The sequence below is a fragment of the Chiroxiphia lanceolata genome, chromosome 9, assembly GCF_009829145.1.
Source record: "Chiroxiphia lanceolata isolate bChiLan1 chromosome 9, bChiLan1.pri, whole genome shotgun sequence".
Classification (NCBI taxonomy): Eukaryota; Metazoa; Chordata; class Aves; order Passeriformes; family Pipridae; genus Chiroxiphia; species Chiroxiphia lanceolata.
Window position 1 is genome coordinate 1,049,690 of NC_045645.1, and position 26,358 is coordinate 1,076,047.

Sequence of the window (26,358 nt, forward strand, 5' to 3'; positions counted from 1 at the left end):
GCAATTTTTTCTAGCTGTTGAAATACAATCTCCTTGTTTTCTTGCAGTAACACTGCAAACCAAACAGGTTACAGAAGAAAGAAAAGAGATGAAGACAGAGATATGCAGATATTTCTTTTTGCAGAACCATACAGGAATTAACCTTGGAAATAACCCAGGATCCTTTAAAACAGGCTTTGGGATCAAGACTGATATTTTTTGAACACACTTAAGACCACTATTTTTAAACACAAATTATCATACAGCAGGATGAGCTCAACATGAGTACATCAAGAGACAGTAGGAGTAATTTTCAAGCTAGATTAAAAAAAATCTTGTTCATTTGCTAGACCCTGTAATTATCAATTAACTATGTATTAAAATATTTATTAACTCTCCATGATTGGTTTTAAAGAGTGCATCATTAGTAACTAAATCTTCTTCACCAACATTCCAAACTCTGGTACTGCCATCAATCAGGCTTTTTTCCTTTGGATTGTTGTTTGTGGGCTTTTTTTCCTTGCTTTTGTTTGTTAGGTGTGGGGTGCTTCTTCTGTAATTAACAAGTTGCTATATTACACCTCGTGAGTGCTAGTAAATATTAACTTGCAAACTAAGGGCACGAAATAAAAACAAGTGTGAAGGTGCAACTACTAATAAAATTGTCTTGGGCATGTATGTGTATGTGTATACAAACCTACATGCCCAACACAATTTTTATATCTATATCTATATACAGATATATATATATACCTGAGATGCTCAAGTGAACATCATGAATTTTAGACTGCACAAAATGCCTGAGAATGAAAACTAGAACTCTTATGAGAAGTGTGGAAAAATGCAAGGAGAAATAAAGAAACAGATGTTGCACTTACTCATAGTAAGGAATGTATCTGTTCTACACGGCATTAAAGAAATCTAAAAGGCCAACTGGATGACATCAACGCTTCTGAAGTTTATTTGGATTCATTTCAATAAATATCAGGTAAAGGGAGGCATAATTTAGCTGTCTGAATTACTGGATTATGAATTAAATGGTTCTTTTTACCATTCTGTACTCAAACCACAGTCCTATTAAGCACAAGACTGTAACGTGAATTTTTAAAGAATGAGAAAATATTATCAGCACTGCAAGTGATTAAGTCTAGCCCAAAAGAACATGTAAGGCAAATGCTTCAGAAAGCCTGCCTTTTTGTATAAGTGTCAGATCAAAGTGTTATTAGTAAAATGACATAATCCTGTTAAACTGGATCCTGGAAAAGGAATACTGAAAGGCAATTTAGACTCTACCGCTTCCTCAAACCACCGCATTTTATTTATTTTAACTTGCAGGTCCTTGCAAAACTCTTACTGGCATGAACGTACTTTTCTTTCCACCGAAATCACAGGACAGGACAATCAGGTTTGTTATCAAAAAAACCTCAAACATAACAAACATGCACACATTTCTCCTGGGCTGTGCAATAGGAGGCTTCTGCTTTTCACCGTGACAAATTTTACAAGGGCAGGGAAATTCTTGCAGATTTGTCTTCTGTTCTTCACTGAAGACTTAAAAAAAAAAAAAAAAAGAGGAAAAAAACCAAACCATGGGCAGATGGGTCGAGATTTCTCCCATGTTCTGCACCCTGTGCTGTCACCACAGGACCACCTGCAGTCCTGCACTGCCCAGAGAGGTGTTCTCAGGAACACCTGGGTAAGCTGTTTGCCCAAGGACTGTGTGCTGCAGATAAGGGGTAATTAGCAAATGAAACTATTCCTAGCACTCCTCCTTCAACATTAAAGTGCAGAGCTGCAGCAGCAAGCTGGCACCTGGTACAGGGAAATGCTAGATGTGATCATTTCAATTTACACATTCAGCACTACAGCCCATATGCTTGTCAATGTGAGAGTGTCAGTGATAACAGAGATACCCGAAGAAAATGCTCTGTTGAAATGCTGACATGAAGTTTTTATGTATGGAACAGACCCTCTCCTCTGGACCATCTGTAACTCCTTCCTTTTCTCACGGGGCATGTGTTGGCCATAAAATCTTTCCATTAAAAAAAAAAATATAAAAAATTTAAGTTTGAGTTTAAAGAGAAAATTATAAGCCCTTAAACATCCATAAACCAAGTTTATATATTGAAGTACCGTCCATATAAGCACACTACTTGCTCAGCAAGAAGAAAAAACTGCTGAGCAGAAAAACTTTGCTGCAATTAGATATAGCAAAATTTATAACCGTGCTGCAAAATTAAAGGAAAGTGTCTGGCACTATGACTTGTATCACTGTGTAAAGCTAAAGAAACTGGCAAAATACGACTGGTTTTGTTGCCTGTAGTATGTTTTTCCATTCCTATGTTCTGAGCACATCTTAAACTCACAGGTGTTTTTTCCAAAACGCTTTGCAGTGATTTCATAACCAGAAATTTCTTAAGTGCAACAAAAGTAGGAAGCTCCTTTTGTGTGAGAAGTGACGAGTTTGCTGAATTAGGTGACCAACTAAGGCTAAGAAAGACAATGCAGAGAAGCTGAATGATTTCCTCTGCACAGCTGAGGTTTGTGAGGTGGCCTTGATCAGCAGAAAAGGATGGTGGAGAGGGTGGAGGGAGAGGAACAGAATGACAAAGCTACAAGACAACAGCATTACTCGTTATTATCCGTGAATGATCTGGAAATGGGGTGAGAACTGAGAGAGAAATTCGCTCCATGATAATGTCTGTAAAATAAAGTTGACAAAAGGCAAGGAGATTCATGATCACAGTACTGTGCTCCAAAATCTAAAAATATAACTTAAATACTTTTTTAATATCCTAAGCAATAAGTCAGGAAATATCTCAGGTGCTCAGTGACAGTGGATAATTACAAAGTGTCCACTGTGAGCAGGCTATTTTGTGCCTTTAAGTATTTTGACACCTTCCCCTGAAGCTTCCAGTACTGACTAGCACTGAGAGAAAGAGATATAATGAGGCAATTTCCATTCCTGTAAAAGTATATGCACTCCTAAAATCCCCAAACTACCTTTGAAAGGGCTAGTTTATCTGGGAAGTGAACCCTTTGGAAAAATCTTGTTTCTCTCTCCAGGACAGAAATCGGATCCGACTCTGACATCTCCCCAGCCACGCCCTTCCAAAGACACACTGACAGTCCTCATATCCACACTTGGAAATCCTTGCAGACAATTTGGGACACCCTTCACCATCCTCATAACTAAATCAAGGAGATTCAGGCTGTGGATACTCTGACTTTAGATGACAGGGTCCCACAAAGGAACATGAATCACGTTAAGAGTCACACTAGTATTAAATCCTGACAAAGAATGACACTTTTTAGACCCTCTTGAAAAGCAAACGCCCACTCAGCTGGCACAGTGGCTTCCCAAGCTTCAGTGGATGCACAGATCTCTGGTTTTTTCATCTATTTTAGGGTGAAACACTGATAGCTCCACCATGACCCACCTCTCTCCCACTTCTCCAGTGCCCAGGTGACAGGGTTCAGGTGACAGGGGGTTCAGGGGGGTGACTGAGGGAAACCCTTCCTCAAAAAGACAGCCTGTCCCCTGCCAGTCCTGCTGCCAGGATCACTCCAGCACAGGGGTGCCAGAGAGCAGCCCTGGCAGGACAAACATCCCCCTGCCCAGGGAGGGAGGGCACCCAAGCCTTGCCCCTGGCAGCCCTTCCAAGGCACAGTGCCTACTGCAAACACCTTCTGATCATTAAATCTGAATTCCTTCGCCTTGCAAAGCAAACACCAGCCGTGGAGAAGCTGTAACACATCTCCACATGCTCCAGAGACATTCCTAAATAACTTGTCAGCGGTACTAATTGAAAGTGTGCAGCGTTAATATGTTAACAGCAGACTTATTATCAAAAATATGCATTTTCCACAGAAAAATGGAATTTGTCACAGGGGAGGAAAGAGATACATGTGGATCTATTATTATGTAATTTTATTTTTAAGCATTTATTTGGGATCTAATTTAGAAATCCCCGTTGTACATTTTAACCATATGCTTTGTAGGTGTTTCTTTTTTTTTTTTCCCCTTTAAACAGCATCAAAGCCTTACATTGTCTTCACCAGAGGTACTTCAGGTTCTGATCTGCTAGACACAACAAACACCGAAAACCACTGCAGTGCTTCTCCTGAAGTATCTGACTGTAAGGTCTAGGTGTGTATTCCAGTGACAGGGGCAAAGCTGACAGCTCAAAAAGCAGATTTAATAGTTTAGGTTGCAGCCATGCTACTGTGCTGTCAGCAGAATAAGCACTCCTGTAACCTTCAATATCTTGGTTGAGGAAACCAAAAAAAGTTGAGCTTGAAAAACAGAGGAAAACTAAAATTAAGCCTTCTAAGCCTAGGGAAGTTAGTCTACTATCATCAAAAGTAGACACCCACCTATGCTGCAGATCTAACTGGAGGCATGACTTTACAAATGTTCAAAGAATAAAAATGACATTTTAGCTGAGCATATATGTACACACTGTCAAAATATATATCTACATGCAAAAAAATACCTGGTTTTAAGCTCAAACTATGCTGGTAATTTTTTAAAAAATTAATTCCTAATGAGGGGTTTATATTTGTGCAAGTAATACAAACAGGAATTGATTCCAGAGGCTTTTATTCCAGGACCTCCTTCACTTCTAATTCCCCCAGGTTATCTTAAGAATGTAGGATAATTTAGAACTATTTTCATGGAACAACAATTCTAAATAAACAGGATATTGCAGATGAGAGCTGTATGTCTAAAAATGCTTTCATGTCTAAACCATGAAATATCATGCAGTAAACACAGCATCTTTTAAATAGTTAACTAACATAAATATAATATATTAAAGAGTCGTTTTAATAACAAATTTTTTAGTTAACAAGCTTCTAGTAAAAGCCACCTCATGCAGACCAGGGTACCAAAAAATGTGCATTGTCTCTATTTTATAGAGTTCTTGTTAATACATACTCAGGAGAATCATCAGTGGTTAACTAACACCACAATATCAAGACATAAACATGTTGCAAAAAATTCTCAAAATCCTCAATAATGAGATTTCCCTGTGTTATTTCTTCACAGTGTCATTGGGAACAATTCATTGGCCCTTAGCAGACAAGAGTTCCCATTTTCTATCTTTCCATTTTAACCTGCCTAATCAGTTGAACAAAAGTACTTTATGTAAAATGATTCCTTTAGTTGCCTTAGCTACAAATCCCTGCAGTATTGTATAATTGAAACCTACTCACGTAAGTTAGGAATAATTAGGACCCAAAATTAAGCCAAACACAAAGTTAATTCAAATAGTCAGCTGCTGTCATTTAAATGGTTACAGAGTTTTATTGTTGCTTAACATCTTTAAATGCTTCTAAATGCACTTTCCCTCCTCCCCCTGTTCCGATCTGACTCCTTACTCCAGGTGGAAACAGGATCAAGGGAATACATTTTGCTTAGGTCACAATCACCCATACCCTGACCAAAGATTTTCTGTGCTAAAGTTTGTCCCTGTTATTGTCACTAGATTTTTGCATTTTATTTTTTAATGAGCCCTATAGAAAAAGGAAATAAAGAGAATCAAAACAGACGAAGCTCTGAGGTAAATAAAGTCAGAATTACTGAGTCTGTTACAAATGGCATTAACATGGTGACAAATTTCTAATAGCAAATATTCAGAAAGTCTCTCTTCATACTTAAAAAAACTTATTGTCAAAAGGAGGTAATATACAAATACAGTTAAAATGGATCCATGAAAAATCCAAGAGCTAGAAAACAATGCATCAAAGAGGTAAGGTCAAATATCCTAAACTGGAGTTGTTGTCAGCACTGGCTTAGGACTCTGTCGATTTGACAACGTGAAATTCAAAATAATTTATGCAGCAAATTAATTGCTATACTGCTATATATAAAACTTATAACAAAATAATTACTCCATTGCAGTGTGACTGGTAAAGGAAAGACTGCTGGTTAGATGTATTTCTCGACTTTCTGTCAGCACTTAGTTTACACTCCAGAACAAAACACTGTGTATCATCAATCCTTCAAAACAGTCTACACATGGATGACTTCCAGACTTTTGCATTGTGAATTTTTAAAAATGTACAGATGCTTTTTATAGATATGAAGATATATATATGTATATCTTTACACTAGCACAAAGATTTAAAGTGTATAACTGATCAGGATTTAAAGTGAAGGCCTAAACCAAACAGTTTATGCATGATATGCAACGCTGATATGTTTTGGGGTTTTTTCCAGCTGGTGCATTAATACATGAAGTGATGCTTTGTGGACTCCATCCATCTTTATGGGTAATAATCCACATCACAAACCACCCGTTTGCCCTCTAGTCCTTTCCCTGCTTCACTCTTCACGCACACCAGTTTCAGCTGGTGCAAATTAAATGATGCAAAAGCATAAGCAGCAAACTGTTCAGGTTTGTTTACTAAAAGCATATTTATCTTAAGCCATTAGAAAGCACAATCGGTTCTCAGCCACAAACCCACATTTTTCCAACAGACTTTCAATGGTGCAGAATAAAAAACAACTTAATTCTTAAAGTAACGTTTTGCAATTATTGAAAAAGGCAAAATATTAAAGGCAATCCAATATGTTAGAGAAAAGAACTGGGGCAGCTCAATAAGTGAAATACTCTGGAAGGCAGAGCAAGTCACATGCACAGACAAACAGGATCAGCAGCAGCAGCCAAATCTGACTGAAGCTCATTCAAAAGATGGTTAAAACAGAAGTGATATGAAATAGCACTGAAGTCTGTAAAAGGCAAACATTCCTCGTTGCTTTTATAAGTAAAAATGCAGCACACAGGCAAATCTGGTTTCAGTGTCAACTTCCTCTCAGGTTTCCTAAAGGAATTACTGAATTCAAATTTAACAGGAAAATTGCTCGAACAGCACCTCGCGTTAATTGTACTTTCTGCTGGAACAGAACAAAACTACCTAATTCCTGAGAGAGAGATCACAATCCCTGACAAGGGAGAACACAAAAGGCAGCTTTCCTTCCATCCTCAAGATCCCTCATAAAACTTACGGAGTGCTGTATCCAACAACTGAAAGTTCTGTGGTCCCCCTGGGTTTCTCACATGTATGGGTTGCTCAGGCAACAGATGAAAAAAAATTCATTTTGCTTCCCAACTAGTCTCCCCCACACATCTTTTATGCACTGAGACAACATCAGGGATTATTATACTAGTACAAATTGAGAAAACAAAAAGAATGAGACACTCCCAACCGCCTGGACTGGGCCAAGCTCAGAGGGAAGAACCAGGGAATCTGCCCTGCCACCACCAACACCCTCATGCACATTTACAGGGTGGGACAGGGATGAACTGTATCCCTGACTGAGAGAAGGAGCCATAAACTGAGCTAACATTTGTACAACTCTATTTCTTTATACTTCAAAAGAAAGCAAGGAGACAGATTACAGAAACACAAAGAGCTGCGGTATGACTGGGTTTTGAAAGCCAGCGAAGTAGTTCAAGACTCTTTGTGGAAGGGCAGAAATTTGGGACACCTTAAGCAAAAGGATTTTTGCAGCTCCTACCTATAAGAAAGAACTGCATATTCAATTTATCATACTGTGCCTGTGGATTTCAGGTATGGCTCATTTACAGTCACCCATGCAAAATACATCCTCCGTTAAAAATGTAAAAAATGTAGTAATCTTGAAAAAAACCTGAACTGTGATTGGAAAAGTATCCAGGGTTCCTGAGCCTCATTCAAAATCCCAATCCAAACATAATAAACAAATAACAACAAAAAAAAAGGCAATCAGAAGGAGCAACTATATTCTTCCAACAACCAACATTAATGAGTAGATATGACACTAATTAACCACTGCAAAAGGCCAGAGAGTTTTTAAGCATCTCTTCCATGCTTTAAGGAGCTTCTGTGCTATGAAGTGCATTTTATGACGAGAGTATGGATGGACAAGCCAAGAACTTCTCTCTGTGAATGGTTTAATCTCCTCTTCCTCATGTAACACAGCCTGGAAAGCTCCCACAAACACAAATGAAACAGAAATCAGAGTGTTTGCAGTGCTCTCATTCTACACACACTTCCTGCTACTGAGACATCTGCACAACACACAATTAGCACAAACTCTATTACCTTCTGTGCCATTTACTCACAGAGGCAGACCACGAGCATCAATGGATCCACTTGCAAGTATAAAACCCATTATGTTCCTGTAGAACTTGGCAACAAATATTAAATCTAAAATCATTATACTTTATGATAATTTTTATAATCTGATCATAAGGACACTAAATGCAATAAGAAAGCCAGTGCTGAGGCATTCATTGATATCAGATGCTTCAGGCAGTTATATTTCCATTATACCCCATGACCTGCAAGTACAATATAAAGACAATGTTGTTAAAACTATATAAAAAACCTTGTTACTAAGACAAGCAGTATTCTTCCACTCGGCAAAAAACAGGAATGAAAAATAATTCAACATTTTTAAAACACAACTTCTTACTAAAAAATGAATTCCTGTAATTTTCCATATGTAGTAACAGAATACTAATGAAGCCTATTTGTTTGGGTGTTTTTTAAAGACATGTATGTCCAAATTCTGCTGCTGTGTTCTTGGAAAGGTACCTTATGGTAATAAACTAATCTAAAACATACTCAGATTCATATTTAACAAAAGAAAAGCCCCTTAGGCGATGATGTCAGTGCAGCTGAAGGATAAGTGAGTCCCCTCTCCCTGCAGTGGTCACTGCCTTGCCCACTGAGACCCCTCAAGGTTACAGCAACTACAGACAGTAACTCAAAAGTAGCAGCTTAGAGGGCTCTGAAAATAGAGCATCTGCCCTCAGCACAGCACACTTCATTTCTATCATTCTAAACATTACAGGGCTCTTCTCTTCTTCTCAATAGAGCTTGGGAACATGCAAAATCTCCACTCAGAAAGGAGAATGCTTTTCAGCAACTGAGAAGATAACGTATCAGAAGAGTAATACTATTACTCATCTCATAATAATTAAGCATTTATACTCTCTGCTTAAATGTTAAGACTCTTACATTGACACTTCCTAGCAAACTCTCATTTAAATGTTAGTACAGTATTTAAAATGGTTCTTCCTGCATTCTTCTACATGGTTCTTCTACATTTTAAAATAGTGGTGGGTTTGCTTTGGTTTCAAAAATGTAATGTTGGAGCATAGAATCCTGCAGACCTCACTGCTTGGGGAATATATAAAAGGATATTCACTGCCAGCATGTTAAAGTATCTCTGGATTTTCCGGGCAGTCTGTCTGTCTCTATTACCTGGAAATGCAATTGAAAACTGTAACATTCTTCTTAAAGAAGAAGTTTGGTCTTGCTTTAGAGCAATTTCCTTTTCAGAAAATGTGCTGGGCCTACATCTCCCTCATTAAAGGAAAAAGAGATGTCCCAGATAAGTAAATATCCCATGGAAAAATGGCATGGTCTGCCAGGACAGAAAACAGGACCCAGTTCAGCAGCTGCTTTCTGCAGAAACCCAACTGCTCCCTTCACACAGATCTTAAATCTGCATAATCTGCATTAACCAACTGAGAAAAAAACATTTGCTAAAGAATCATGACACACATCAGGTACACAGGACATAAATGAGGATTATCAGAGTGACCCTCCAAAGGGTGAGCAACAACTGCCTGCCCTGGGCTGGGTGTGCTCAGGGATGCTTTGCAAACTCTGTAAACCAGGTAGTTCCTACTAACTGGGTGCTTCCCAGAGCTCCCACTGTGAGAAATTCCCTGGCTAGAAATTAAATTGGTGCTCCTGTTTGCTCTTGCATGACTCCATAATGGATTTCGCTCCTTGCAGAACCTAAATCCACTAATTAACAGAAGTTGATTTCTACTCAAGTCCAGGGTACAAGTTTGTTTTTTTTTAATTTCTATACTGAGCAAAATCCTCCTAACAAATGTGCAGGAAAACTGCTGTGCTTTTACAGTTTGTTCATTACCTGTGGCCTATGCCTTAGACACTCCATGTCTGAGTGGTTTGACAGGAAGCTGAAGATCTGAAGCAATACACTAAAATAGCAAATATCTTTGTAGTGGTCCAATGTCCTTTATCTGTATTCATTATGCCTTTTCTTTAGTAAATGCACTAACATTGAACATGCACTTAAAACTACTTCCAATTTAACACTCAGCCCTTTGGCTGGCATAACTGGAATTTATAAGAAAATATCTTTCTCAGTGTAATGTTCATTAAAATAAACATTCAGAGGCAAAGACAGGCTGGATTTCTTTAAAAACATTAATTCCATTTAGGAAAACAGAATTAAATAGATAATGTAAGCATGATGCTTCTTCCTTTGGACAAAGCATAGATAATAATTCACAAGAAAATGAATTAAAATTATATTAAGCCTTGATTAAAATAGAATGTAGGCAAAGAAAATTATTTCAGTGCTTCCCAAGCATTTGTGCTTTTCAAGTAGCAGAAGAGAATGAAAACAAACAGCATCAAAAGCTAGTCAAAAAGGTGGACTTTGCAAGCAAGATAAACCTTAAAATATCGAAACCTGCACAGTCCAAAAACCAATCTTCACCAGACTGTTTAGCTCTGACATCTTTTTTTCATATGCATATTAGTGTATCTGTCTTAACTTGCTTGAAGAGAAACCAATAATATGTATAATAAGCTTTCTACTCTGCTTTGCTATGGAAACAAGGCATGTGTGATCTCACTCTCTGACTTTCTGTATTTTCTCAGATAATTTTTAACTTGTTGGATGATTTCACCTAATTAGGAAGGGGGGGGGGAAGAAGAGAAGAGAAAAAAAAAAGAAAGAGATGGTGTCAAAAGTAATTAATTTCCTGAAGTTCTTATAAAACAGGTAAGTAAAGGTGCAGGACTCAAATTGCAAGGGACGAACCCCATCCTGTGAGGGCAGAGAGCCATGACGGGAATGGGCTCTCACGGACACAGGGCTCTCATGGACATGGGGTTCTCATGGACATGGGGTTCCACGGACACGAGGTTCTTATGGACACAGGGCTCCCATGGACATGGGGCTCCCACAAACATGGGCATCCCATGGACATGGGCTCTGATGGACACGGGGATCCCACGGGCATGGGGATCCCATGGACACGGGGCTCCCCATGGACACGGGATCCCATGGATATGGGGGCTCCCACGGACACAGGATTCCATGGGCACGGGCTCCCATGGATATGGGGGCTCCCCATGGACACGGGGGTTCTCATGGACATGGGGCTCCAGCACAGCCGTGGAGGGAGCTCCCACTGCCCCAAGGCACAGGGCAGGACTCCCACAGCTCCTGCCCACCTCCAAACCAAAGCCCTTCCCAAGGCAATCCTTTCAGCCTGCCTTTCTCAACAGAACTGTGGCAGAATATGCTACACAGAGCCTACAGCAGGATATTCTAGGAAAAAGGGGCAGAAAAATACTTTCAGAAATGACATTAATATTCAAGCTCATGACTTCAGCTCTTCATTCCTTTTTCCTCTCATCTTTTCCTCATTTAGGGCTGCAACGCTTGCTGTTGACGGCAGTAACAACATTTTTCAACCCTGTGCACAACAATATTGACCTGCTGTTGATCAGATCTATCAGCAGTGTATGATAACTCAGTGTGCTTTTCCCCTCCAGCTGCCGGCACTTGTCTGTTCCAGGTGCATTTCAACTGAAGGAAGGGACTGCTTCAAAAGCAATTCCATCTGGACTGCACAGGCAGGAAAAACAAAGCAAACCTAAGACCTTTTTAACTGAAGATACGACTCCTGTCTGGATAGGCAGCAGTAAAATAAAATTACAGCCTTCGTATAACTGTGCCTGCTTGCTAATTCCCTGGGGAGTTAAAGTTGGGGCTCTGTGAGAGTAATGAAGCCTCTTCTTGATTGGAAACTGTTTCATTACACGAACAAATGAATCACTTGTCCACACCCAGGATCTCCCCCCTCCCCTCTCTCCATTTAGCTGTACAGAAACATTAAAATGTAACAGCAGGGCACTCGGCCAGGTTTTATCTCCCCCACGAACTGCAACAACCCGCACGTACACACAAGAGTCTATAAAAAAACTCCAGTTCCAAGCAAGAGAATTAAAGATTTTCTTATTTCTACCAAAAGTTAGATGCTCTTATTTTAACCTTTGTTCGTGTTCGTACTTCCAGGCATGAAGTGCTACTAAAGCATGTTATACTTGGCATCTCTTATTACTGAAGCAGAAGGCAATGTAATCTTGTGAGAAAGTGTAATAATGCAGTATTCATTTTGCTTCTGTGGCTGGAAGCCAACTCTATATTAATATTCATTTCCAGTATACAGAGCCACAGTATTTCATTTATTTTAAGAATTTACAATTAATTTGGTATGATTCTGTTATCTGCTCCCAATTTCCTTTCCTGTTTCTTTTTAGCTGAAAAAGCAGCTCTTGTACAGACTTTAAAAAAGTAAATTCACAACTGAAGCACCAGAAGATTGCTACTGGCTACTACAAGCAAGAAAAACAGGGATAGAACAGAATGGACTTGAAATATTACAGATGACAATGAAAATTAACTATTTGCAAATAGCAAAAATTCAATCTGCAGAAGTTCTGAGTTGACTTTTTCCTTTCCAAACTCAGCAGATAAAACACTCTTTTACAGCATGCTGTTTGCAACTTAAACCAAATCACAGAAAGTTGTGTGCTCTTCCTTTCTGATTTCTAATGTTTTCACCCACCACATAGTATTAAACTGCAAGTGCCTGAATCTTTGTGAAATGCACTAAATAAATGGATTTGAAACAACTGCAATAATTAAAAAATTCCTTAATATTTTAAAACTTCAGAAAAAAAACTTCCATAGGTGTCTCTACTACATAGGTGTCTACACCTTTGGTTTCAACCAGTGCAACCACTTTTGCAATGCAAGTGCCTTTATAATTAACCCCAGTTACACCCAAACCAGCCGGTCATAAGGTTTGTAATTCCAATCTCCTAATCCACATTCACCTTTTTTACCTGTGAGAGAGGCTGAAAAGCATTTTACCTTTTAGCTGTCCGTCCCTACCTTCCTCTAAAAGTCAGATTATAGCCGAGCCCCCAGACCTGAGCGACAGGGAGAACACAGTCAGTACAACTGCCCCAGGCCAGAGATCCCAGCAGAGATGGAACCACCCCAGAGCTGCAGCACACCCTGGGAAATGCCAGTTTTCTAATCCATCCTGGCAATATTTGAGGAGAGGGCAGGAAGGGGTAACTGCCTGTGAAAGCTGTTTAAGCTCAATGAGATTTCCCCGAGCTCAGAACCTTTGTGAAGGCTCCGAGGACGCTCTCCCTGGGAGGTGTGTGTGTGTGTGTGTGTTCACACATCCACATGAACAACTCACTGCAGCAGAGCTCTGCCAGCACAACACACAACCCCAGCCATGGCAGTCTGGAATTAAAGCTCAGGAAATGACACAGTGAGCGTGGAACACCGTGGATTTCAATTTTTATCTTGGGGTTTGCCATTTTTGGGCACTAGTTATTTATACAGATTTTAGAAAGAAGAGAGGAGGAGGCAGAGTAGCTTTTCTAAAGTATTTCTGAAAATCTAGCCTTAAAATTCAAAGAATTTTGATAGGGTAAGGTATGTATCCGCTTTAAAACCTGTTGAGATCACACCACAGATGCACCAAGGAAGCCTATATATTACATACCAATTACTGAATAATGTGAGATGCTATTTTATTACTAAGCCAATCTTTTCACCTGCAATCTAGTCAATCAAAATGCTCATACCCAGAAATACCCTCAAGTTCTAGATGAATATTTGTAATTAAGAATTCATAAACCACATTTCCCTGTTCATTCGTGTTTCTCTGTTTATTAAAAGGCCCACAAGAACAGCTGGGGAGACAGACTAACTGGATAAAGTTTATGAAGAAAAACAGAACAAAGAATAGATACTGCAACTTTTTTAAAAAATCCTTTTCCTTCCTCATCTCTTTAAGAGCTATTTTAAACACATTTGATAGTAGTGAACTATTTTTCCCTTTTCTAAAAAAAGCAAGAATATTTTCAAGCAGATGTTATTTTTGTATGAACTTTGGAGTTTTATTTCCTGAAATTTAACTTGCATAGTTCTAATATTAATGAAGTGTTTGCCATTTCATTTTCATCAAGCCAAATTAGAAAAGTAAAACAGGTATTTCATTTTCACTGGTTAGTTGTTTTATATCACGTATAACATATCTATACATTCCCTCTAAATTGTTGTGCAATGAAAATAGAAAAAGGAAGAACAAACAGGAAGAATCCAAAAATAAGGCACCTACCAATCAAGGATATTAATACCATCACTTCAGTTTAAACATACGACACTATCAAAACCAAAAAATATCTTTTCTTTTTTTTTTTCATTAAAAAGGGACAGTTTGAGTCTCATAAATTAATATATGCTATAGATACGTTTAGTTTGACATCCTCAAACTTCAAGTGATCTGACAGAAATTAACGTACAGTCCATTAACTCATCTGCAAACTCAAGTAAAAAATAAACTACAGCTTACCTTCAGTACACTGCAGGAAGCTGACAAGGAGCAGAAACCAAAAACTTCGCATTCTGCAGCCAGAAGACACCATTATTGATCCCTGGAAGAATTTTCTTTGTATTCCTTAATGAATCCAGTTATAAAAGCCCAGCATCATCGAAACCAGTGGCCTGCATTATTCATCTTCATACCTGGAGTAGAAGAGGATTTGGAAGAGAAAAAAAAATCCATCACTAACAGAACACCAATAATTCAGAATATCAAATTTTACTTGACACGAACTGGAAATTTTTCGTAAAACTGACAGAACACCTGCACTGTATCTGGGAATTCAGCAGGTTTGTGGGATGTAATCTCTCAAGGTCAGTGAACACTAAACAGAATGCCAAATAATGACACGAGTTAGAGTTCAAAGTATGAATGTTATTGACGTACTTGCAGTAAGACATATTAAAAAAACCCAAAAGAAGAACGTTTCCTCCGAATATAAGAAATTGGATGTGCAGATGAGTAAGCGAAGCTTTTCCCACTGCCCAAATCTGACACAACCTGCATTCCTCTACCCCCAAGAACCACAGCAAAATTCAATCTAGGGCACTGCCAGATTTCTCAGGGATTCGAAACATGGAGCGGCTGAGAACAACAGAGCAGTTCCCCTGGGCAGGAAGGTGTGCAGGTCTGCTCCATGCCATGGCTCCAGCATTCCACACAGGTTCCCTCCTTGGATGAGAGAGGCAGGAACAGCAACTCTGCTGACAAAGTCCCCTCTTTGGTGAGGAAGCCTCTTCACACGACTTTAGTTATCTCTATTTCTACCCAAAAAACACCCTCAAAGAAAAGGGAGTCAACATAATGGATCAGACTCTCCTGTCCTTAGCCCTGAACAAGATTTGTCTCCTACTGAGAAATATGAACTGAACTGCTCCTGTAAACGATGTACCAAAGGAAGAATTCTTAGAGCTATCATTTGCATTTGAAAAATATAATTACACTGATGGAGTGCAGTAGCTGTGATAGAAGATTTGACAGCAGAGTGCTCCCTTTCTCTAATGACTCCATTCTCTCACCAGCCAAATGAGTAACTACGCACATCCTCTCCCATATCTCACTGTATGAAGCAAGGTCATGCTTCAGCCCTGCCTATTAGACTTTGGGAAGCTAGAGAAAAATTAACATCCATAGAAAAACAAATTATTTTTAAGTAGAAAGCTGGTTCTACATATTACAGCATGTGAAACAACTCTGGAGAATAACTTTCTGAACACTGTAGCAATCGCAGATGCAAAGAGCTGAGCCCGACGTCACACTGGCTTGGTCTCTCCAAGATGAATGAACAGGGCTGAGATATCTGAAATTAATGTTACTTTAAAGCCATGTAACAATGACTCTGTAAAAATTTAAGTGGCAGGATCCAAGGGCCACTTATGATTCTCACGAGTACTGGAGCACGTCGAGGGCTTTAAAAATACATTTACCCTTTTGGCAAGGAGAACTGGAAAGGATGAAGCGCACAAAATGCCAGCTAAAGAAATGCTATGAACTGTAGATCATTTTCAGAAGTAGAAAGTGTAACACTTTTTATAACAGTCAATGTTAATCTTAATCGATGATAAATTTGCTCCCTGAGCACACAAACAGCAACAAGACTGACGCTCAGTATCTTCCAGTAGGAGAGAGGGGTGGGAATTAACAGCAAACATTACAGAACAGTTTCTCCAGCTCTGAATGAAGGCAATGTAGCTGTGGAGATTATTAAACATGCGAGGAGGCTTCTTTACTTGGCTCCTCTTTAAGAGAAGTGAGGCATCCCCCTCACAACACCAACGTGCTGGTGATTCCTCATACCGGGAAACAAACGAAAACTGACAGCTGAGACCGAGTGAATATTTGTTTATTTATACATAAAAATGAGCACTTCTTTCCATTTCCAACTCCAGACAGGTGCTCTTCAATGGCAGGCACTTTGAGCCACACATATTTCAACAAGGAGCACGGACCAGCAAACAAAGCACTTCAGCACAGCAGCGCCAGTGTGGCTCTCCCTGGCACACACCCCCGTGCCCAGAGGGAAAAGGTGGGACCTTAATTTTCATGGTGATGCACCAGCTGCTACAGGACAACCCAGAATCAGCCAGGAAGAGACAGTCACATTGTACCTCCAGATCTTTCGCACTGGGCTGAGAGTGTTTTGCAACCAAAAGCAAATAAATCTAAAAATCCACAAAGGATGCACTGCATTCAGCAGAAATTACAATTGCAAAGGAGCTCCTGCTGAGTAAAGAAGAAAAAAACACCACCACGGGTCTCTCTGAAAAAAAACCCTGGAGATAGTTCAGCTAAAAGCTTGGGAAGAGTTTGGATTAATTTTTCACCTGTAGCACCCAAAGGAAAAATCATAAAACTATTTCACACACACTACAGACTAATCAGCATAATTTCAGTAAGCAATCAGAATAATCCAAGAGAACAGATGACAAACAATAATGGCTAAAAGTGAAATTAAGTCAGCCTTCTGATTGCTCCCAGTCTGTCCAGAAGATTTCGGCCTCCTGAGACTCAAGTTTTATTGTTATTTCCATAACATAGCGTTGCACTCCCAGATTTTGAGACATCTTCCATCCACTTCAAGGGACATACCTGTCCCTTCTCATCTTCAAACTCATCCCTTTCTTGTGGGCCTTTTTTAAATTGGGGGGGGGAGGAAGGAAAGAGTTATGTTAAAAACAAAAACAATAATCAAAGCACCACTTGAGGGGAGACCAAACATCTCCCTAGAAAACAGCTGCAAAATGTATGCCAAAAAATGTATGCCAAATACTCTTCCCTTTTTCTTTTTTTAATTGAGTAAGAGTTCTTGACCTTGTAAACTGAGGTAGCTATTTTAATGAGAAACTACAGTTTCTGAAAGGATATTGATGTCTTTGTGATATCAAAACCACAGAAACTATTCAGAAAAATGCAGAATATTTTAAAGGACAAATTTAAGTGTTTAGTGCAATATATTGTTCTCTTTAGATTGCTGTAGCCTACAGACATAGAATTTAACTCACTATGCTGCTGCAAATAGAACTGAAAATAAACTAACCAGCCTCTACCAAATTATCAGTAACATATGTTTTTCTAAAAACCCAAGAAAAAATGAAACAGTGTTTAAAAACTGATGCAATGGGGTTTGGTTTTGCCTCTTTTCTTTTGAATAAAAATCAACATTCACAGCAAACCATTTTAATGCAACCCCTGTATTTGAGAAACTCTGCGTGGCTCCAAGTAAAAGAACATTGCAGTTCTGAACCAACCATTCATCAGTGTAACAAAAGCTAAACCTGGAAAAGGCACCCAGACATGAGCTGGAGCCAGAGAGCACTGGGACTGCAGACACTGCTGTCAGCCAGTCCCTCTGCCCATCCATCTGTCAGCGACACAGCACTGCTGGGGGCACCTCAAAACAACAACAAAGCCCGAACCAAACAAGCAGGACCGGGAAAAGATGTGTTAAGTTACTTCTCTGTAAACAGAAAAAGGAGACCACAGCGAGTGGTCTGTCCTGAGCAAGTAAGTTATTTCCCCTCAGACCTTAATAAACCTTTCCTCTGGATCGCTGACTGCTTCGGCTCCTGGGTGGGGCAGAGAGAAACTCCCTCGAGCAAAAGGTTGCTTGAATTTCAGAGTGCAACAAAAGCTGCCTAGAAAATTCCAGTTGTAACTTAAATCCCTACCTCTGGGCCATACTGCAGTCTCCCATAGAAAAAACCCCAGCCCTCCACTGGAATAGAGAGGTTCACCTTGTTAAGGTTCTTCTCATACGCGCTGGTAAAGAAGGCGAGATCAGGAACAGAAATGTTAATGTTCAAACCTGTACACTGCAAACGTACTGGGCATCTCTTCATACTGTATTCATAAGCTGTGCTCCAAGTCCTGAATATCTTAGTGCCCCTGCCTTGCTTCCTTGTTCTTCTGTGCTTCTGAAACTTCTTACAGACAGAACACGACCGCTGCAGAACACACGCCGCTGTTGGCCACCCCTCTCCCCGCAACATTGCTCAAGAGCACCCCAGAGATAAGAGAAAGCTGCTCCAAGCATGCTCCTTGAAATACTTTTATCTTTGAAGAGAAAGACCTCTAAAGGACTGCCGTGTCCCAAGTCTACTCTGTTTAACCTTCCCAAGGATTTATTTTCAAAAGCCAAAAAAGGGTCTTTTAAGAGCTTCCGGCCAACTGACACAGCATGCTCAAAAGCTGCCTCTTCCCTCCTGTTCTATCCAGCTTTGCAGGCAATTAAGACAAAGGGGAACACAGAGATCTTTCCAGCTAAGCAAGGATGTTTTTCTTTAGCTAGAAGTCTCTCAGACTAATGCTGATGTATTTTAGAGTATAGTGCTTAATTTTCCGAATCATCTTAGAAACACTGCAGAGCACTTGCAACCTCAGTCAGGTTTTAGCATCCTCATTACAGAAGTAAAATTTATACTAGCTTTACAGAGGCACAGAAAGGTAAGGAACGTCAGCCATAGCTGCACAGCTCGTACGTGCCAAGGAACCAGCAGGACCCAGGCAGTCCCCCTTGTAAATCCTGTGTGACCTACCTTGCCACACATGCAGCACCCCCAGCGCCTTTCATAACCCAGTTTATGAAACTAAGTAATTCTGTAATATATCTGAGACACTCTGCAGAGGAAAGGAGGGGGAAGAGGAGGCAAGGGTGAGTAGATATATATTCATACAATATAATAGGCTACTTAGTCTCCTGAGAAATCATGTGTCCACGTGCTTTCCCATCGTGAGGCTTTCCCAATTTAAAAAAAAAAAAAGTTAAAACTTCCTGTAATCTGTAACATAAGAATTTAATTAGTGCAGTGTGATTAGTAAAACTAAGCTGCATTAGTAAAATACTAGAATGAGACTAATACTGTTTATGATCCAAGAGCCACAGTTTTCTACATATCTGCAATGAGATCCAGCTCTGCTTTTCAACATTGAATGTACCGTCGAAGCATTCAACATGAGTTATTCCCTAAGTTTTCAATATGCTTATTCAAAAACTGACTTACATTAATAACTCTGCATTAGTGCGACAATATCAGATTGTAGAAAATCTAGTTATGTGTTCTGGTTATGAGACCTTAGGAAAAAAAACCCTGAAGACAAGCAAGACTCCACGCTGATCTAGTTAGCCTCCTTGTACTACCTATGGTAAACAATCAGTGCCTGATCTGCTGCAATTAAACAAACTGCATATTGCAAGGAGAAAGGAAAGACTTCGCTTCCATTAAAACCAATTTAATGCTCAAAAGGTAGCAGGGAGTCTTATCTACAATTCTGTATTCAACAGTCCCTATTAATTGTCACCTTGAACACCTTGGATTTCTAACCCAAAACATCTCTTCCCAAGTTGCATGGAAAGAATACAGTATCAGGGAAGGGAATAATACAGTAAGAACAAGACTTGACCAAGGTCAGTCAATCTTGCAACAAAAGAAATTACTTCAATGCGTTGAGCTGTGCTGTGCTCTGAAGTGACATGCCCATGCCTGAGGAGTGCCTGAAAGAGGGCACAATAAATGTATCCTAAATTGAGAAAGACCGTGGCAACACCCACCCCACAGCAGCCCGAGTTCCCAGCTCAGCAGTGCAACAGATCATTCCAACCACCCAACCCACCCAGGCAAGATGTGCCACTGAACAGTGCACTGGCACTATTTTAACAGTGCCACATCCCAGTTCAGTCCATCAGTCCCCAGCACCTCTGTGGTCTACTGCAATCATTCACAGAGAAAATAAACAGGATTGGAGAGGAAAAGACAAAGATTTCCTTTTCTCACCAGCACTCTGGCTCAGCTGGGCCTCACTGCCGTGTGTTATGGGTACACGGCGGTCCCTGCCCAACCAGCCAGCCCTGCCCCTGCTTGTTAGCACAGGGTAAAGCCTGGACACTCGGGGGAGCTTTCATTCAATAAGCCAGCAAAGTAAACCTCTGCTAGCGCTAATAAGAATGGGTTTTTTTGGCTCCAGGCACTCTCCTTTTGCCAAGTCCGAATTTGTCTTTCTGCCTTTGATAACCGCTCAGAATCAAGGGGGGTGTCACTCAATCCCCATCGCAAATTCCCTGGATTTCACGGAATCGACACCGCGCCGCTACACGAGATCACCTCCACTCCAGCAGTGCAGGTAAAACCTTTCCACCACTGCTGCCCTCTGTGTCACTACAGCTTCCTGGGGACTCAAAGACAAATCCCCCTCATCCAAAGGAGAGGGGAGGGAGAGGGATGCTGTAAGTCCATTACAACCGTTATCGGCTGTAATATCTTAGTGTCACGCTGAGCGTGTTAAATATGCTGATCACTGTGGACACCAGAGGCACAGGCTGAGGCTGTTTGCCATTCTCTTCATTAAACTGCAAAACAAATAGCTCTCATTTTCGAACCTATGTAGGACAGATTTTATGAACATCAAAAATAAACAAGAAAATAATGAGTATCTGTAAAAAACATTGAGAACCGCATGACAAACCAAAAGAAGCAATTGTAACAGCTGAAGAAAATTCAAAGGCTTTTCAAACTTCTCAGAGAAGAAAAATCCTCAAAATAATCTATTTATATTAAAGATCTCATCTCTCTCCCTTGGAAAAAAAACCAAACCACTAGACTGACATCAACCAAAGACACAGCAGTCTTGTAAGACAGGAAACTGTTTGCTGACAGCCTTGACAAGGCTCTGCAAAGGCCCGTATTTCTCAAAGCTGTTATGCCACTTAGCTGATCTCTTCTTTTTTTTTTTTTCTCTTCCCATCCACTGTTTTTCACAGCTGAGAACTTGTTTGAAGTGGAAGCAGACAGAAAAACAAAACAAACAGAACTGAGTCCTGGGACTGTGGTCAGACGTGTCGGTACCTGCGAAGCGACGTGGTGTTTCTCCGACTGACTGCAAGGATTTCAACACATCTGATCTGCCTCATGGCTGCTCATCCCTGGGCTTAAGTAGGGCAATGAGTTCTGGTATTGATTCTCAATCCAGCTCTGAGGCCCCCAAGATAAGAAGCATGCAGATCTGTTGGAGCAGGTCCAGAGGAGGCCACAAAGCTGCTCAGAGGGATGGAGCACCTTTCCATGCAGACAGGCTGGGAGAGGTGGGGCTGTTCGGGCTGGAGAAGGTTCTGGGGAGAACTTAGAGCAGCTTTCCAGTACCTAAAGGGACCACAGGAGAGCTGGAGAGGGACTTCGTACAAGGTGTAGTGACAGAACAAGGCAGAATGGCTTTAAACTGAAAGAGGGTAAATACATGAGATGTCTGGAAGAATTTCTTCCCCGTGTGAGTGGTGAGGCACTGGAACAGCTGCCAGCACTGCATCCCTGGAAGTGTTTAAGGCCAGGATGGATGGGGCTCCAAGCAACCTGGTCTAGCAGCAGGTATCCCTGCACATGGAAAGGGTTTTGGATCGAGATAACTTAAGGTCCCTCCCAACCCAGGCTGTTCTATGATGATTTGCTTTTCACAGCTGACACACTGAAGGAAGACAACTCCACAGACCAGCACAGAGCCAGCAAAACACCCTCGAGTTACTCACTTCCAAAATAAAATCAAGTTGCAGGCAAGAGCAGCCAAGAACACATTTTTATCCCTGCATTTGCAGCACTCCTGCCCACGCTATAACCAGGTTAGTGGGGACTGCACAGCCCCAACACACCGGCCCTGCTGGGGGATGGCTCTGCTGCAGCCTCAGCTATTCATGCACAAACCTCAGCCTGGTAGCACCAAGCTGCACTGAAAACTTCTTCTCTAGGTGTGTGCCAAGGAATATTATCAAAAAGATTCATGAAGGTGCTGGTTTAGCATCCATTTTAAAGCAATCATTTTCTATCAGTTGTACTTATGATCATATTAAGTGGTCTGTGTTCAATATAAATTATATGGTTCAAGTTTCAAGAACAAGCTTGAGGGTGCACCAAAATCACTTTTGATTGTTTTAAAAGAATCCATCAAAAACCTCCGTTGTTACCAGAGAAATACCAAGTATTTAAACACAACTGAAAAACATTTATTATTTTAAAAAATCAGAAGCAGTAGGCACATAGATACACTCACCATGCACTGGATGTAGCTTGTGGCAGATCTTTGCTTAGAGAGGAATATGGTTGTAACATTAAAATCTGTAAGACCATGGCCTAATCATTGTGCAGTGAAATATGAAACAAAATCAATGGTGGCACCTAAGATGCAATCTCTGCTGTGTTTGGCTCACTGCACTGAATCCTTGACTCATAAATCATTGTTACTAGCCATTCAGTGAAATCAATATTCAGATTCCCTCTTGGTCTATACATATGACCACTAAATGAAATAATAATGACCAAAATCTGTCATATATTAGGTTATCAATATTACCAAAAGGGATTTCTTGGGAGCAATGAGGTAATCTAGGATAAAATACATCAGATGAGCACGTACAGAAATGTGAAAAAACTGTGACTATATATAGACAGCTGGAGAAAGTTATTTTTAAATATCTCTTCTTCCATCATATCCTTAAGTATTAAAATTTATCACAGCATCACAACAATGCATTTTATGAAAGACCATTTCAATAATGCATGCTTTTAATTATGCTTTAAAACATGCTGTACTTAAGCATTTCTCTTTTTCCTCTTTCAAAGAACCCCTTCTTAAGTCATTCCTAGCTTTGCTTCTTTTCTCTGAAGCACAATTAATATTGCAATGGCCAGAGAGTTGTGTTTTCTTACCAGCAGCCTGACAGTCAGAACATTCTGAAGACCACGTTTTAGTTCCACTAAAAATCACCGCCAAACAAACTTCTAAGAGTAATTCCATAAAGCTGCATTTTCCAAACCATTTAGTTATTAAAATGTAGTGGATCATGTCTTGCAGAGAAACCTGAGAAGTTCTGTGTGCTACCATCCCATACTCGGCCAAGAGCCACAACTAAACTTCTACTTTTGACAGTAGAAGGAGGGAAGAAGTCTTTTAACTACTTTCTAAGCACTCAAGAGATTCTCCAGGCAAGTATGACCTCCAGGAAGAAATTCCACTGTATTTACATAAGCCTTTGGAGGACTTGTGTGTGTACTTCAGACATACAGAAAAAAGCAGCAGACGGTGACAGAAGACACATCTTTCAGGTTCACCACTTTTACATACCAGTAGCACTTAGAAGGTTGAAAACTCTAATATCATGAAATAAAAATCAACCAGCTCCCTGTTTTTCTGCCCTCATAACAAGAACCCCAGGGTGAGAAGCCATATATGACATTACTGCACAGACTGCACTCTCTTCCTCGCACCTACACACAAACACACTACTGAATCACACAACTACTGCTTGCACATCACCAATAATGTGAGAAATGTAATATCTAATGTTACAATGTAAAAAATATGGCAAATAAATCTTCAGGATCTATTCAGAAAGGGCCTGTTTCTGCAGTGAAACAAAGGATTCAATTCTGCCACTGGATGACGGGCTCTGTAAAGACAGAGCTGCTGAGGCATCTAATGGTGCAACTGCAGTTAAGAGGATTTTCTTGTACAATTTAATAAGCAATGAACGTTCAGGTGACTCTCCTTAACTGTGCAGGGCAGCTGAATGACTACCAGTCATCCACCAGACCTGTAACATTCCTTCAGTTGAGGTAAACTGGGACCTTTTTTATCTGTTCAAACTATAATAGACAGAAATTATTTCAGTTAATTTTTTATTCCTTTCGTAGAAAGTCTAAGCCAGGAAACTAAAAAAGATTACAACTGCAGAAGTCAGGAGCAAGAAGAGCTCTAAATTATAGTTCAACAGAAAGGCTCCTTCTACTCTCGCTGCCACTGTTCAAAACCCTTCTCCCCAGCAGCCCACACAACATTTTCTCCTCTGCAGGGAGGCAGAAGGAAAAACAACATGTATTGTGGGAACAGGGAAGGTCTTTGCCGGGCACGGTGAAAAGGGAAGCGTGAAGTGATATCTTTTAAATATTAAACAAAATGGAATATGGGTTATCTCCAGCACTGCCACGCCAGCCACCGCGAGCACTTGAGGACAAAGTGCCCTGAAACTGCTTTCAGGCAAGGGATTTTTAAAGAGAATGAATACTTTTTAAAGTATTCAAGAGAATGAACTCTTTCCACCGGAGTGACTGAAAAAACATTATTTTTGCCATACATTTTAACTTTTTTAAAACCATCCCCACCAAACAGATGAAATTTAAGATACATTTTTAACAGGTTTTTCAGCAGCAAAGTGACCTCTGATATTTTGTGGTTTCATCAAGCAGACCAAGAACTCTGTGTCACACATTAACAATTTCTTTTAACTAATATAGGTCTCGGTGGCTCAGTGTGACAATGACACTGCCACTTTTGAAAAAAAATCGTATTTTTCTTTAATTCGGTTAAATTGTGATTTTAGATGAAAATTTATTTAGCCTTTCACGATTACAAATACTCACTGGCTTTTATTTTGTATTCTTTTACTAGAAATTAAAGCGAATTGGTATTTTATTAAAATCCTGCTCCTTCAGACATTCTGCTGCAGTTCATGAACTGGATGTGCAACTAAAGAAAAAAATAAGTCTACATTTGTCTATCAACAGTATTTATAAGTGAGAAAGTGGAAAGATTACAAAATTTTAATAAGAACATTACATTATAGTAGCAATAATCTAGGTGTTTTACTGGGAAGTGAAGTGGATTACCGTAAATGAAATTTTAAATGTCCTTTCCATTTTACAGATAACACAAAATGACTCTTTTCATGTCTCCAGCGATAAGGATACATGTGCCACACATTTAAATAGTGCCTTCACCCTATCCAACCCTGCTCATGAATTAATAATTCAGTGACATTAATACAAGAAGATAAATGATAAAGAGGTTACAGCAAAAGGGCCAGTGGTACACATATACTTCTTTTAAAACAGCTAATACCTCTCTGCCAATTACAGTTAGAACTTTTTAACAGTTTTCAATGGCATTTTTACAATCTAAATAGCAGCTTATGCACACACAATTTCACACAACTCAAGCTTAATAAATCTCCTGCTGCTACCAAACAATCATTCCAGGGGATTAAAGTGCAACATCTGCTAACATTAATAAGCATTTTACATAGCAATATGTATAAAAGCAGTTGCTATCAGTCTTCTCAAAAAGCTTCCAGACTGGTTTGGCATAAATTACACCTTTATCGTTCAACTGGTAACTTTAGCTCACGGCTACAATAAGGCAGCTTACACAATACTTAGAATGACTCCAGGAATGCTATCTAGCAGCAAAACCCACCAAAATTATATACTGACTGCAATTACCCCGTGTAGTGGAACAATTTTCAAAATACTTGGAAAATAAACAAAAAAAAAAATGTATGTACGCAAAGAATTTCAGGTAAGAACCTGGTAAAGTCACGTAATTTCAATACTTAGAAGAAACCAAAGCTACCAATCTGTTTGCAAGAGACAATTTCTCTCCTTACCCCAGTTACAACTTTCTAATCCACCCTGGGCTTTTTTATTTGTATTTCTACCGAAGCAGCATCTACGGTGGAAGAACGAGTGCCTTCCCAAGGAATAAAATAAATACCGAGGGGGTTATTTAATTAGGAATTCCAGCATACATTTTTAGGTAGAATTTGGCAAGTGAGCACGCTCTGGAGTCGAGAGACGTGTAACATCAGCCCGAGCCAAGAACACAGTTGGCAAAAGCTGCCCCAACTCTGAGGCGCAGCCCTGCCAAGGCAACTCCAGCCCTGCAGCTCAGCTGTGGACAGGACAGTGCCAGGGCTGCCAATCACCCCTTCCCTGCAGTGAATAAACCCAACAAAGTCATGCTCTAGCCGCTGTTACCAGTTTATTAAAAAGGAGGTTTTAAAATGCTTTAAAAAAAAAAAAAAGGTGAAGCATTTCAGGCTCTTCCT

The 26,358-nt window shown here is 39.9% G+C and overlaps 1 protein-coding gene across 23 annotated transcripts in view; it reads right to left on the reverse strand.

Annotated features, from left to right (window-relative positions):
- ADGRL2 (adhesion G protein-coupled receptor L2) overlaps nucleotides 1-26,358 on the reverse strand; it is a 379,726-nt gene that overhangs the window by 112,228 nt on the left and 241,140 nt on the right. For all 23 annotated transcript variants that reach the window (XM_032695911.1, XM_032695910.1, XM_032695914.1 and 20 more), the window contains one exon: nucleotides 14,469-14,641. In XM_032695911.1, the coding sequence (XP_032551802.1) occupies nucleotides 14,469-14,541 (73 nt within the window). In that variant the 5' untranslated portion in view covers nucleotides 14,542-14,641. The remainder of the gene's footprint in view (nucleotides 1-14,468; nucleotides 14,642-26,358) is intronic.